General features: G+C 47.6%; 2 protein-coding genes across 3 annotated transcripts; one reads left to right on the forward strand and one right to left on the reverse strand.

Moving 5' to 3' along the window:
• Positions 1 to 857: 857 nt before the first annotated feature.
• On the reverse strand, positions 858 to 6,542 carry LOC121180773 (reticulon-3-B-like). 2 transcript variants are annotated; one of them, XM_041036416.1, is made up of 8 exons: positions 6,416 to 6,542; positions 3,942 to 4,092; positions 3,765 to 3,821; positions 3,024 to 3,162; positions 2,150 to 2,219; positions 2,027 to 2,073; positions 1,779 to 1,837; positions 858 to 983 (listed from the first exon to the last, which is right to left on the reverse strand). In XM_041036416.1, the coding sequence occupies exons 1-8, from the start codon at positions 6,498 to 6,500 to the stop codon at positions 935 to 937; spliced, it is 657 nt and encodes a 218-aa protein (XP_040892350.1). In that variant the 5' UTR covers positions 6,501 to 6,542; the 3' UTR covers positions 858 to 934. The 2 variants fall into 2 exon arrangements, with proteins under 2 accessions (XP_040892350.1, XP_040892351.1); XM_041036417.1 differs by lacking the exons at positions 858 to 983; positions 1,779 to 1,837; positions 2,027 to 2,073; positions 2,150 to 2,219 and adding an exon at positions 2,595 to 2,790 and having other exon boundaries at positions 3,022 to 3,162.
• Positions 6,543 to 12,125: 5,583 nt separating this feature from the next.
• gemin6 (gem (nuclear organelle) associated protein 6) lies at positions 12,126 to 13,368 on the forward strand. The gene is made up of 2 exons (XM_041036326.1): positions 12,126 to 12,338; positions 12,765 to 13,368. Exons 1-2 carry the CDS (start codon positions 12,208 to 12,210, stop codon positions 13,153 to 13,155), a joined length of 522 nt encoding a protein of 173 aa, XP_040892260.1. The 5' UTR covers positions 12,126 to 12,207; the 3' UTR covers positions 13,156 to 13,368.
• Positions 13,369 to 13,838: the final 470 nt, after the last annotated feature.

Below are 13,838 nucleotides of genomic sequence, written 5' to 3' on the forward strand. Positions count from 1 at the left end.
GAGAGAACGGAGAGAGAAAACAGAACAGAGAACAGAGAGAACGGAGAGAACGGAGAGAGAAAACAGAACAGAGAACAGAGAGAACAGATAAAACGGAGAGAGAGAACAACAGAGAACAGAGAGAACAGAGAACGGAGAGAGAAAACAGAACAGAGAACAGAGAGAACAGATAAAACGGAGAGAGAGAACAACAGAGAACAGAGAGAACAGAGAACGGAGAGAGAAAACAGAACAGAGAACAGAGAGAACAGATAAAACGGAGAGAGAGAACAACAGAGAACAGAGAGAACAGAGAACGGAGAGAGAAAACAGAACAGAGAACAGAGAGAACGGAGAGAACGGAGAGAGAAAACAGAACAGAGAACAGAGAGAACGGAGAGAACGGAGAGAGAAAACAGAACAGAGAACAGAGAGAACAGATAAAACGGAGAGAGAGAACAGAACAGAGAACAGAGAGAACAGAGAACGGAGAACGTTCAGCTGCTCAGACAAAAACACTGAGGGAAAGTTTCATTGAAGAGCGATGAGGTCATACGATGATGTCATCACTGGGCAGAGATCCACAGGCGTCCTGAAGCAGCTGCAGACAGGAAGTCTCACTCTGTCTGAAAATCAGGAGACGCAGCAGGAGGAGCGGTTCTCCTCCTCTCAGAAAGGTAATAACTGACCATGGAAACAACACGTCTCCCTCGGACGCGTCCCTCGGACGCGTCCCTCGGACGCCTCCCTCCTCCCTCTCACCAGCTGGACTCCAGAGCTTTGAATTCAAATGTGAAATTGAAAACAGAACCGACTGCAGACACCGAACGTAACCTCAGTCTGGATTTTATTACAAGACTTTCAGAATAAATTCAACAGGCAAGTCACTGACAAACAGACCAATCACAGGAGAGGGTGGAGCCACACCAAGCACAGGTGTTTGAGGGTCAGGTGGTCACTCCACTTTGCTTCTCTTCACAGCTCCTGGTAACCTGTTCTGGAGCCTGAAACCACACAGATGTAACGTGTCAGGGCGTGTCGTCCTGCATGTCCACCACAGCTACAGAGGTTTGGACAAAATAACGTGAACACCTGCCCAGTCTGAGCCAATCAGCTACACCTGGCTACAGACTTCACAGGTGTAACTGAACAATGAACCTCGAGAAAAAAACCAACCCTGTGTAAACAAACAAGTCAGATGTAAACATGATGTAAACAAACATGCTGGAAAACGCATAACAATAATGAGATTCAGCCAGGTGAGATGGAAACAACATGATCACATGAGCAGAACAGAAGAGAAACGGTGGAACTAACTGACAGCTGATAAAGTCAGACTGAGGATTTACTATCAATAAGAAGAAGAATTATTCTGAAGTTTCTCACTGAATCAGGAACAAATGACTGTGAACAGGTGAAGCAGGTAAAACCAGGTGAAGTCTCCTCATGTTACTCTGAGCTGCAGTGATGGAATCAGAGTCTGTCAGGAATTCTGTCCCATTAAAGAAAAAACTCTCCCTCTGACCTGACGCTCTTTATCATTCACTTTCTTTATTGGAAACTCTTTTGTCCCTGTCAGGATCCTGTAGGAATGATGACTCAGTGTTTCCAGTGATCTGATTGGTCGGTAGTTCGTTGACAGGTTTGGATCTGATCCTCTGAAGTTCACCTGGAGTCTGAACCGACTCCCTGAAACTAACAATCACAGTGAAGTCAGACTCTGAATGTTCCACACGTTCTGAGTTCAGCTCGTTAAACAGGAGGAACTTCACTCTGAGAACATCAGGAGCAGAACTCACTTCTGCAGCGTCTCCTCCAGTCGGCACCGAACCAACTCGATGTAGTGATCAATCTGCACCTGAACACACACATACACACACAGAGGTCAGTGAATAGACTCACACCTCGTCAGTGTAATGTCATTAAATAAAGATTAAAGGAACTAAATGGTTTGAGTCGTGAAATCCACTGACACCAGCAACTGTGCAGCTGGTAACGCCAACCCTGGAACATGAATATTGGTGGGACACAGGTGCCGCGTCAGTACCTTCTTCTTCTCGTAGATCAGCGGCGTGGTGAAGAAAATGACGTCAGCTGGACAGAGACAGAGTCAGCATCAGTTTGTGTCAGACCCGAAAACCGGATCCAAATCCGAGGGAACCAGACTCACCCAGGATCAGGATGGTGACTCCGTTGAACACGGCTCCGACGTAGGTCATTACCCACATGACAGCAGCCAGCTGAGACATCCAGAGAACAACAGGACAACACATTAATGGACCGCCTCTGCTACCACACTGCACCTCACAATGAGAACAGCAGGGAAACCAGAGGTGATTGGACAACCACGTGGTCTCTGCTGGTCTGAGATCACACAGAAAAACCGAGGTCATCATCAGTGAGTGGAGACGCGTCACGTCCCAAAGCTTCCTGCAGGAAAGAAGACGCATGGACCAAACATGGCAGACGAGTGGAGGTGGAGGGAGGGAGGCGGGACATGCTGAGGAGGAGGGACCGATGGACAGAGCTCAGTGGGACTGTTTGTCCCACTGGTGTGAGACATGGTGCCACATCTGGTTCCTTCAGTCAGCGACTTCACGTCAATGTGAAGTTAATTCTCACAGAGTTCATCATGAACTGTCCTCTGCTCATAATGATGGTGGATGGACAGAGTTCACACACACACACACACACTGTGATTACCTGTGATTAATAATAACAGTACAAATCAGTAACAGTAATAGTAACAGACGAAGAAGAATCAAGAAAATCGGTGATGATGACGACGCTGAGCAGTTTAGGACGTGGATCCTGCAGAATGAGGACAGGGAGGAAAAACACAGGACAGCGCAGTTACTGATGGACAGCAGTGTGATGGGGCTCAGTGCATCATGGGAGTTCCCCCTGCAGCCTCAGCCCATAGCAGCATGACAAAGGGCCGGTTCAGGACAAAGAATCCTCAAACATCACATTTTCAGCTGAGTCAGCTTCAAGTTTCATTACTGCAAATATTCTGTTCTGTCCATCAGGTCTGAGACTCACACCTTCAGAGAGTCCACCAGGTCCTCAACCAGCAGCAGCCTCCTGCTCTGACAGCTCAACCAGTTCAGGTGGATCAAAGACTGGTCAGCCAGCTCCCGGACAGACTCCGAGGACACAGAGATGTCCCTCTCCAACAGAGACCTGACAGAGGAGGACAGAGGAGGTCAAAAGAGGAGGGACGGAGACATCTGTTGGTTTACAGACACACTTGTGTTGTCTAACAAACGCACCTATTATTATTATTACTGCTATGACTTCTGATATTGGCTAACAATCACACTCACCAAGCACCTTATCATGAACGCCTGTGCACCTGCATGTCCACAGGTGGACACACAGGTGGACACGTGCCTATGGAAAACAGATGGATGTGGATTCCTGCTGAGCTGCAGACGGCTGTGTGTGTGTGTGTGTGTGTGAGACTCAGACTGGTTTCAGTTCAGTGGACGGGCTGTTGGACACTGGCAGAGTGACTGATGTGATGAATCATGTCAACACTGACAAAGAGCAAAGGGAGGAAGGTGTTCCTAATAAAGTGCTCAGTCAGGAATTATGTTTTAATTTTATTATTAATACAAATTCGTTTTGCAGCGTGTGTGTGTGTGTAGTGAAGATGGTTCTGCACAGTGAGGACATTCTGTTCTGTCCTCAGTCTGCAGGGTCCAGGGTTAGGGTCCAGGGACGCCTTATATCACTGAGGGTCCTCACAAGTACAGAAAGACAAACGTTAGTGTGTCTGATACCTGAATGGATGTCCTTCGTCCGATTTCTGGACAGCCTGAATCACTGATTTATAGACCCTACAGACAGGAAGAAGACAACTGTTAATATGACATCATTTCCTGTGAATGGACGGATTCTTCACTCTGAGACGACTGAACGTATTTTACAGTTCACTGTGCGTAGTGATTGGTTCCTACCTGAAGGTGATAGTGATGCAGAGGCAGGCCAACAGCAGGTAGGACACCACACTGATAATGGACAGCGTCGCCACAGAGACGAGGACCAGCAGCGACAGGCTGAACACCGCGGCTGACTTCTTCGGTTGTTTCCAGTGGACGAGCTGTAGGACTGTGGGGGGAGGGGGAGGGGCATCCTGTTAGATTCATCATGAGATCGATGGTAAAGTTGGAGAAAGCCGCTCAGCGTCTGTGGTTCACAGTAAAGACACTCAGTGCTGAGACATCACAGCTTTATTTCAATTCAATAACAATTACACATCTGGCACAGCAGCCACATCTAGCTGCTGTGATACACGTCGGCTGGGCCTGTTTACTCCCACTGCCTCTAACAACAGCACAGACGAAGTCCAAGGCGAAAACTGAATGTGTGAATAAAGGACAGAAATGATAAACTTATAAAACGCTGTCCCGTCCTTTCATCAGAGGACGCTGAACTGGACCTGAGATTACCAGCGTCCGTCCGTGCAGTCGTCTCTGCTCTGCTCCACACGTGAGTCTTTCAGTGTGGAAACCTTTGGAATTACAGTCAAAGATACGATGGATCAGGTCAGGACAGCAGCATGAGGACAAAGACACGATGGATCAGGTCAGGACAGCAGCATGAGGACAAAGACACGATGGATCAGGTCAGGACAGCAGCATGAGGACAAAGACACGATGGATCAGGTCAGGACAGCAGCATGAGGACAATCATGTATGAACCTACAGTAGTACATGAACACACACAGTAACATGTTGTTGTACATAAGAACACACTCCTCTGTGTTCTGATCATTGTGTGAATGAACTGCACGAGTTAGCAGTGGTTAGCACGAGTTAGCAGTGGTTACCACCTTGGCAGGGCCAGGTGCTGTTGGCACAGCAAACACTAACACTAGCACTCGCTCGCTAGCTTGGTTCATATAAAGTGTGATACTGTGGAGCACAGAGGAAAAGCGCACCAATGTCTGTGCTGCACTGTGCACATTTTACTGAACTGGAAACTGGACAGTTCATTCAAACTGGAAACAAAAAGAAAATAAACATTTACTTACTGGAAAAACTGGAACGCAGACTCCTCGGAGTGTGTTGGTCCAGCTAACCGAAGGACACGCTGTGATTACAGCGAACCGAAAAACTCATGAAACAAGCTAACGGACAATACAACGGTCAAATCACACTGCACGCGACCGGAGCTCACTCACGGTGTATCGTCTCCATGGCTTCATCTAAATGGCCTGTCAATCACTCCTGACCACGGATGTCAAACAGCCACGCCCCCAAATACACAATACAATTCTTACAGGTGTAATATTTCATTCATTAGGGAATAACTTTCAGATGGATCAGATCACAGACCAGCAGGAGCAAAGTCAGCTGCTGAACTCACAGCGACGCGTGGGGGAGAAATGATTGCTTGACGAGTGGAACTGATGGTTTTTGAATTGGAGCCTATGGGGTTGGAGATCTTTTGGAATCAGCCCCTAGTGGCCCTCAGTGGTATTGCAGTTTACAGCACTTCCTTCAGACCTCAGGATAATCCAGATTAGCTCTCACAGATCAGGAGTCATGTGCAGTTTATTAACGAGCTGCAGCCGCATACCAAACATCGTAATGAGCACCGCCCGGATCAGTGTGTTACGTCAGAGGTCAAAGTTCACAGTTTCCTCCGAGCTCCTTCAAACAGTTTCTGACTCATTAAACTTTCAGTTTATTAATATGATTGTTTACAGACCTGCAGCAGAGTAAGTGTGAAGCTTAGTTACTCATTATACACTGATGCATCACACACAGTAACATCATCATAACTATGTATACAGTGTGTGTGTGCGTCTGTGTGTGTACAAAACCCAGATGTTGTTGTTCCATATGAACTTTATCACTTTTTCAATATTTCAAATACGTTTCTACTGAAAAACCAGAGAAACTAATGTGAAACGATGCTGAACGAGTAACTTTCATCTGATCTGCAGTGAATCGTCTGCTCGTGCTGAGGAACGTTCTGAGAGCTGCATGTTTGTGTTGTAGTGTGGATGCGTGTTCTGCAGTAACTCATGAAGCTGAATCGACGATGGAATACACAGGGACCAGTACCCCCCCGCATCCCCCTGCCCCCACCCACCCCCAAAAACCACAGTGACCCTGCTGATCACTGATCAGCTGATCAGTCAGCTGAAAGCAGAACAATACAGCTTTGTCTGAACACAACTCCATCACCCACAGACCAGCTGGTTAACCCATCACTGAGTTAACCCATCACCGAGTTAACTCATCACAGAGTTAACCCATCACTTAACCCATCACAGAGTTAGCCAACAGATGAGGTCAGAGGTGAAAAGCTGAATCGCCGAGTCACCGTCACGTCCATTTAGCAGACGCTCTGGGGCTTTTGACTGTGTCACATGATCTTCTTACTTTAAACAGAGTGCAGTAGCTGATTCAGGGTCAGTTACCTGAGTGTGTGAAGTCTCTGAGTGAGGAAGAGGAGTTGTTGGATGATGATGAAGAGTCAGAGCGGCTGCTGGTGGAGTCGGCCATCGTCTTCCTCCTGTCCTCCGTCTGTTCCTGTGAGGACGTGAAGTTTCTCCACAGGTTTAAACCTGCATCAAGCTGATGATGTCATTGCGGGGGTGGGGCTTCCCGAGAGGGGGCGTGTCCATGGGGTCAGCATCAACTTCAGTTTATTTAGAGCAAATCAGCTCAGAACAGGTTGAAACATGAACACACACACACACAGTTGTGAGGACGCACTGACAATGCATTCCCTGACCCCCGACCCCCGACCTAAACCTGATTCTCATCTGAACCTATGACCAGAGAACAGCTGGACTAAGGCTGATGGGATATGGTAATACACCACATGACCATAAAGGCCGGAGACATCTACTTTGTCTTTCACCTTAAACTGGACACATTTAACGGACTGTGGGAAAACTGGACTGAGCTGATGTCTCACCTGTGAGGTGTGACTGTAGGTGACACGGGGTTCATGGGAAAATATTTTTTACTGTGTGTTCTGAATCATTTAAAGGGGACGGATGGAAACGTCCTGAGGGACAGCACAAGAGAAGGCTCCGCCCACTCCAGTCCCTCAGCCAATCAGCTGCCACAGGACACAGGAAGGTGTGTAAATCTTTATTGAGTCTTCAGATGATCAGAGCAGAGACACCGTGCAAATGAACAGGAAGTAAAGTGACCTACAAACACAGTGTGTGTCCTCTGACACGGCACAGCTACAGCTGAACACGCCTGTTCATAGGAAACCATCAAACATGTTAACCAATGACAGAGCTCACAAATCCAAACAACGCACACAAGAGAGAGAGAGATGGAGAGAGGGAGAGGGAGGGAGAGAGGGAGGGATGGAGAGAGGGAGAGGGAGGGAGAGAGGGAGGGCAATCAGAACATAGGGTTATTTTTCTTTAGCTCCATTCATTCAGTGTTTTACAGATTAAAATCATAAATAATAGAATAAAACATAGAGATGTAATAACTGGTTCACTGATCTGTGATCAGACCACGCAGGTAACTGTGTGTGTGTGTGTGTGTGTGTGTGTGTGTGATAACAAACTGATGAAGGTTAATGATAAAGTGTTTGTGCTGGTTATTAAATTTCTGACAGAAACTAAAAACAATCGACAGCAACAAGTTTTTTAAGTTCCAGGTCTGATCTGTAGGAGCTGAACCAGAACCAGAACCTGCTCACTCACCGAGCTGGAGATCCAGAGCGAGACCGACCCATTGATCCAGACCTGAGGAAGACAGGAGTCCACGGTTTATAAGGATGGACAGTTTGATGGAGTGTAGCTCTGATTACCTGGACACAAACGTCCGTCCTGCTGGTTTGATGTGAACATCAGCACGGTCCCTCTGTCAGCTTGACGCAGGACACAAAGAGACAGGGCGTCCTGTCCCTGAACTGTGACGGCTGCCACAGCTGTCTTCATGTTCACCATCAGCAGCTCAGTCCTTATAACTGAGCTCTTATTGTGAAAGTCTCTCTTCAGGAATCAAAACAGGACTCTTAATGTGAAAAAAGAGAAATGGGAGGTTTTGTTCAGTGAACTGATTCAGAGAGAAACCTCCGGGATCACCCACCTGCTCCGTCCTCGAGACCCCGAGGTGGACGTGGACCTGGACGAGAACATAAACCAAACCAGAAACATATGAATACTAAAGCTGACTCTGAAGACAGCTGCAGCTTCCTGTTGGACAGCAGCAGAGTCTGACCTGGACCTCCTGGGTGTGGCAGATCTGGATCTTCTGGAAGAGACTGCGTGGGAGTGACGAGGAGAGAAAGACCTGGACCTGGAAATGACGACACCATCAACAGAGGAAGACCACCCACGCAGCCACCCTCCTCCTCCTCGCACGCTGAACTCAGACCTGACTGTCTTTCTTCAGATGGTTTAAACTCTATGGATCAGAACTCTCAGTTCTGATCCATAATTAACTGCCGGTCAGGACATGACTCACCTCGTCCCTCGGCTCCTGCTGCGGGAGTAACGCTTCCCACGGGACCTGGACCCAAAGCAACACCAGGAGAGCAGCAGTGAGAGGAGGACCGGAGAGTCGGAGTAACAAAGCTGACAGATGAACTTTACTCATGCAGAGAACCACAAACTCACACAGTAACAGGACACGATCAGTAAAAACAGAAATGGGTGATGAAATAAACCTTTTGCAGGTCAGTCCTCTTTGGACCAGGTCGGTCCTCTTTGGACCAGGTCGGTCCTCTTTGGACCAGGTCTAGCAGATCTAGATGATCTAGAAGATTTCTAACGATGATCGTACTGACACCAAATCGCTTGATTGAGACTCGATGGAAGCAAGGCGGGTCTTTTCCTCGTTACATTACTGCTGGCCAAACTAACAGGGCGGGTGCTGGTCCGCCTCTGAGCCCTCTAACCTCTTTAATCCGATCAGTTCAGCCTCAGCTCGGCAGAAAAACTTTAGTCAAGACGTTCTCATGAAATCTTTTAGGATCTGAACCAAACGATGAAACCTGAAAGGTTTTGACCAGGGCCAACAGCAGTTCAACAGACAGACCGCAGACCTGGATCCCACAGGACACAGAGACCAGGTCCAGGAGGCAGATGGGGTTTATCTATAGCTGGATGTCTAACAGTCCGTCCCAGCTTTCCTGTGAAGCTGAACACGTGAGAAGGTCAGAGGAAAAACTCCAGCATCACCCAGTGTGGACCAGCGAACGTGTGGACGTGATGTGACTCAGCAGCTGCTCAGTTATTTGTCTCCTCACACGTTCACTAACACACACGAGAAAAGAGGGGAGCTCGCTCGTCCAATCAGTTTACAGGATGTGTGATCATGTGATCGAAGGAGGAGCTGATGCGATAAAGTGGATCCTCCGGGACCCGGTCTACAGCTGAGGTGTCCTGTGGGACTCAGGTCTGACAGCTGCAGCAGTTCATTCAGAGAAAACGTTTCTGCAACATGTGAGGTAAAAACATGGAAACATGACGACAGCTGAGCCTCAAGCACCTGAAACACATGACACACACATGACACACGCACGACACACGCACGACAGACGCCACGTTTCAACAGACTGACTGAGCCCAGTGAACGTTGGACTCCTCTGAGCAGTGACTGAGACGGATCCTCTGTCTGCAGCTCCATTTTTACAGAAAAAAACAAATCTGAACGCTGACTCGGGCGAGGACTCGGGCGGGGACTCGGGCGGGGACTCGGGCGAGGTTTCAGTTTCAGCTCAGGCATCTAAACTGAACTCCAAGATAAATCAGTCTTTTCCAGAACTTCCAAGGTTTTGTCGAACTTCTTCACGACAGCAAAACTAAAGTTAAAGTTTTCCAGCTTTTCAGGGACATTTGGAAAACCTCAGATCGAGTGTGTGATGGTTTGATAAGACTTTACTGATCCCACAGCAGGAAATGTACTTGTTAGGTGGCTCATCTATCCATCCATCCATCTATCTACAAGAAAAACAGGAAAAAGGATAAAACCCTGAGCACAAACACACAGAGTGTTTACAATCGAAACTCCACAAAGGCAAAACCCGGAGGGTTCCTGGCGATCCAGACAGTCCTGAGGGGCCCATAGTACCCAAAGGCCCGCTCCAGCTCTCCCATCCCCGTCCCCGTCCCCAGGTTTCCCACGTACACCTTCGTCTCTGTGGAGGACATAGACGAGGACAAGTCAAGACAAATGGGTCAGGACAAATAGGTAAAACACAGATAACACGCTAAAACAGGTGCAACTGGAACAATGAATGAGAGGCCGGCTGGTTATTACCGACTCACGTGTAAATGTGGCGAAACAAACAAATGTTTTACACACGATTTAAATGTTTCCTGTTTCACATGAACAAGCTGAACTGCATCTGCACAGACTCCTGTCTCACTCCACTCTGCATGAATACAGTCCTGAATGAGAAGAAACGGTGACGCCTGCTGCTAAACTCAGGTACAGTTCATCCACAGGTGAGATGGAAACAACATGATCACATGAGCAGAACAGAAGAGAAACGGTGGAACTAACTGACAGCTGATAAAGTCAGACTGAGGATTTACTGTCAATAAGAAGAAGAATTATTCTGAAGTTTCTCACTGAATCAGGAACAAATGACTGTGAACAGGTGAAGCAGGTAAAACCAGGTGAAGTCTCCTCATGTTACTCTGAGCTGCAGTGATGGAATCAGAGTCTGTCAGGAATTCTGTCCCATTAAAGAAAAAACTCTCCCTCTGACCTGACGCTCTTTATCATTCACTTTCTTTATTGGAAACTCTTTTGTCCCTGTCAGGATCCTGTAGGAATGATGACTCAGTGTTTCCAGTGATCTGATTGGTCGGTAGTTTGGGCTGTTGACAGGTTTGGATCTGATCCTCTGAAGTTCACCTGGAGCAGGTTAGGTGGAACCGCTGCGGTAACCCTGAGAATCCAGAGTTAAACCTGAAGTTATCTGGATAACCACAGATCCTGCTCCACAGTACAGGACTCAACAAACGTCAGCTGCTGATGTTCACCTGCTGCTAGCGAAGCTGACTTCCTCTGAGCTTTCTTTATAAATCTCCTGTTAACGGTGACGATTATAAACATGTTTGAACGTCGGTGGACGAAGTGTTGAGACATTTAACGTCAGCAAATGTTCAAACAGTGAAACTACAAGGCAGCAAATTAAAATACTTCAATTAAGTTCAAACATTTCAGTAAATGTACTTCGTTACATGTCACAGTGTTGTTAGCTCGCGGGCTAACTGTTGGCTAACTGCTCGCTAACTGCTGGCTAACTGTTGGCTAACTGCTGGCTAACTGCTGGCTAACTGCTCGCTAACTGCTGGCTAACTGTTGGCTAACTGTTGGCTAACTGTTGGCTAACTGTTGGCTAACTGCTGGCTAACTGCTCGCTAACTGCTCGCTAACTGTTGGCTAACTGTTGGCGAACTGCAGCACTAACTCAGACGAAGGATCAACACAAACAGCACAGTTTCGTTTTTATTAAACTGTCAGTTAACAAATGTTCAGCTCTAAATCTCGCTCTCACAAGCTAATGATGCTATCCGCTGCTAACCGGACACCGGACCGGAGAGGAAGAGCTCCGGCACCGACACATGAACACAGAGCAGGTTACCTCCTCCGTACCGACCGTGTCTGGACATCTTCACGGCGGCTCCGCAGCCCCGCAGAGTCCGCTCTCTATGCGGGTCGGTGCGGGTTACCTCCGCTGCTAGCTGGGTGGTTCTGACTGAAATTAAGTCAGCGACGATGACGCAAAACAACAAACTACTTCCTGTCAGAATATCAAAATTAAAGCTCCTCTGTCGCGGTTTTAGTATTTGTTTGGGACGAGAATAAACTTCATAATGCGCGTTTATGTGTTGGGACTGTTTGTATTTATTTTATCGCATTTATATTTGTTGTGTAATTGATTGTAGTTTCCATTGTGTTGTGTGTTTAAACAGCGTACAGTGCTTCTCTTTATGTGTTGGCAGCGATGTTATGATGCCGATAATGAATTAAAGTATATATTAATTTGTTTTTTGGTCTTTTCGTGCATGTATCAATTTAAATGAGATAAAGTTGTAGTTCAGCCCACCCCCTACCAGCAGGGGGCAGCAGCTGCTCTCCTTAAACAATTAAGCGGAGACGGAACCTTTGTGTCGGTCTGGTGTTTCCACGGGAGGTTTAGAAGCCCGTGCTGCAGACGCTGGATCGTGTCCGTCGATGGGAGTTGATTGCATTCATACGGATAACCGTGTGGACCGTGATGCAGCGCGGCTGGCCTCTGTTAGGTCCGCTGCAATGGATCCGTTACGTTAACAAACAAGTGAAGGTGACGGCGGGAAAATGTGAAGAGCACCGCGGCTGGCTGCTCACGGTGGATCCGGTGTCCGCCAGGTAACACACAACACACTCACACAGGCGCAGCAGGTACCTGAGCAGGTGAGTCAGAGGAACACCTGTGGATATTTTCACAGCTGCAGCATTTACCTGAGTGCTGCTTTTACCTGCCGAGCATCAGAACTCTTCAGTGGACTCATCCATTCATTTCTTCATAATCAGTAACGGATTCATAAAGAAGAAAGTGCTCAGGTGATCCATGCAGAACCTGTATCAGACTTCACAGTAAAAGTATTAGGCAGCAGGTACAAGTTACTGAAAAGAGCTTTTATTCTGAAGGTACCACATTCTGTACCAACAGTAACTGTACTTTGAAAAATGACGGACAGTAGTTCTTTTACTTCCTTCTAAGTATCTTTTCTCCATGTAAGTCCTGGATGTGGTCTGCCCGTCTCTGACTCTGTGGTCCCGTCTGTCCTGCAGTCTGATCCTGGTGGACTTCAGGGAAGATGGGGGGACGTCGGTGCAGGTGGTGATGGGTCACGCTGTAGAGGAGGTGCAGGTCCTGCAGGAGGCTGATGAGGAGACCGCAGACCGTCTCCGGGCCTCCCTCCTCCCCCTGAGAACCTGCAACCTGGACCCTGAAGAGCTGAGGAGGAGGAGAGGGGGCGTACAGAGCTGGCTCCAGAAGAACCGGGTCCCTGTGGAGGAGGAGGGGGACGAGCTGAGGGTGGCGGGGGTCCTGACCATCAGCGCCCCATATGGACCTGAAGACTGCTGCAGCTCCAACCAGATCATCCTGGACCGCATCCAGAAACTAATCCAGAACATGATCCAGCTCCAACCAGACCATCCTGGACCATCCAGCAGCTGATCCAGAATCAGATTCAGACTGATCTCTAAACACAAACCAGGATCCTGTCTGTCCAATCAGGGCGCAGCAGCTGGGACTGACAGCTGGTCTGTAACCAGCGTGACTCCTTTTGTCCAGCTAAAAGTCATTGAAGGCTGAAGCCCCGCCCCTTGCCAGCTGATGTCATCAGGCTGATGAGAATGAGAAACTTGCAAAATAAAAGTCTGTTTTCGTTTGAAGTTCGAGTTTTGGTTCTGAAACTTTAAGTCAAATAAAATGAATATTTATAAAACTGATGTCAAATGTTCAAACACAGAAAGTTTAAATAAATAAAACTCACTATTAAAACCAGAGAAGAAGATGTTTGAGTGTATGGGACGACAGAGCTGCAGCTGATCATCAGCCTCAGGTAATCCCACAGGTGTGTGGCCTAAAGTTATCATGAAGCTCAAAATCAAAGAGACGTCGTCCAACATGTCCGTCTGTCCAAAGATTAAGTTACTGGGATGAAAACATGGAACTAACAATGACTCAAACAATTAATTAGTGATCAGTTGCTGATTATTATTCTGCCAGGGGACTGATTGATTAATTGAGTGATTGCTGACGGTTATTGGTCCTGGGACAAACCAGAAGACAAACCAGAGGTTTGACCAGAACAGAGGAAATGAACAGTGAACTGTTTGAAGATTCATATTCTCTCA

This window comes from Toxotes jaculatrix, chromosome 4 (genome assembly GCF_017976425.1).
Source record: "Toxotes jaculatrix isolate fToxJac2 chromosome 4, fToxJac2.pri, whole genome shotgun sequence".
Classification (NCBI taxonomy): Eukaryota; Metazoa; Chordata; class Actinopteri; family Toxotidae; genus Toxotes; species Toxotes jaculatrix.

Excerpts from the sequence above, each read along its gene's own strand:
- LOC121180773 (XM_041036416.1), bottom strand. The coding sequence starts at position 6,500 with ATGGCCGACTCCACCAGCAGCCGCTCTGACTCTTCATCATCATCCAAC. Across the intron at positions 3,822-3,941 it reads TGCATCACTATCACCTTCAG|GGTCTATAAATCAGTGATTC; the intron begins GTAGGAACCAAT and ends TCCTGTCTGTAG. Across the intron at positions 1,838-2,026 it reads TGATCTACGAGAAGAAGAAG|GTGCAGATTGATCACTACAT; the intron begins GTACTGACGCGG and ends GTGTGTGTTCAG.
- gemin6 (XM_041036326.1), top strand. The coding sequence starts at position 12,208 with ATGCAGCGCGGCTGGCCTCTGTTAGGTCCGCTGCAATGGATCCGTTAC. Across the intron at positions 12,339-12,764 it reads GTGGATCCGGTGTCCGCCAG|TCTGATCCTGGTGGACTTCA; the intron begins GTAACACACAAC and ends TCTGTCCTGCAG.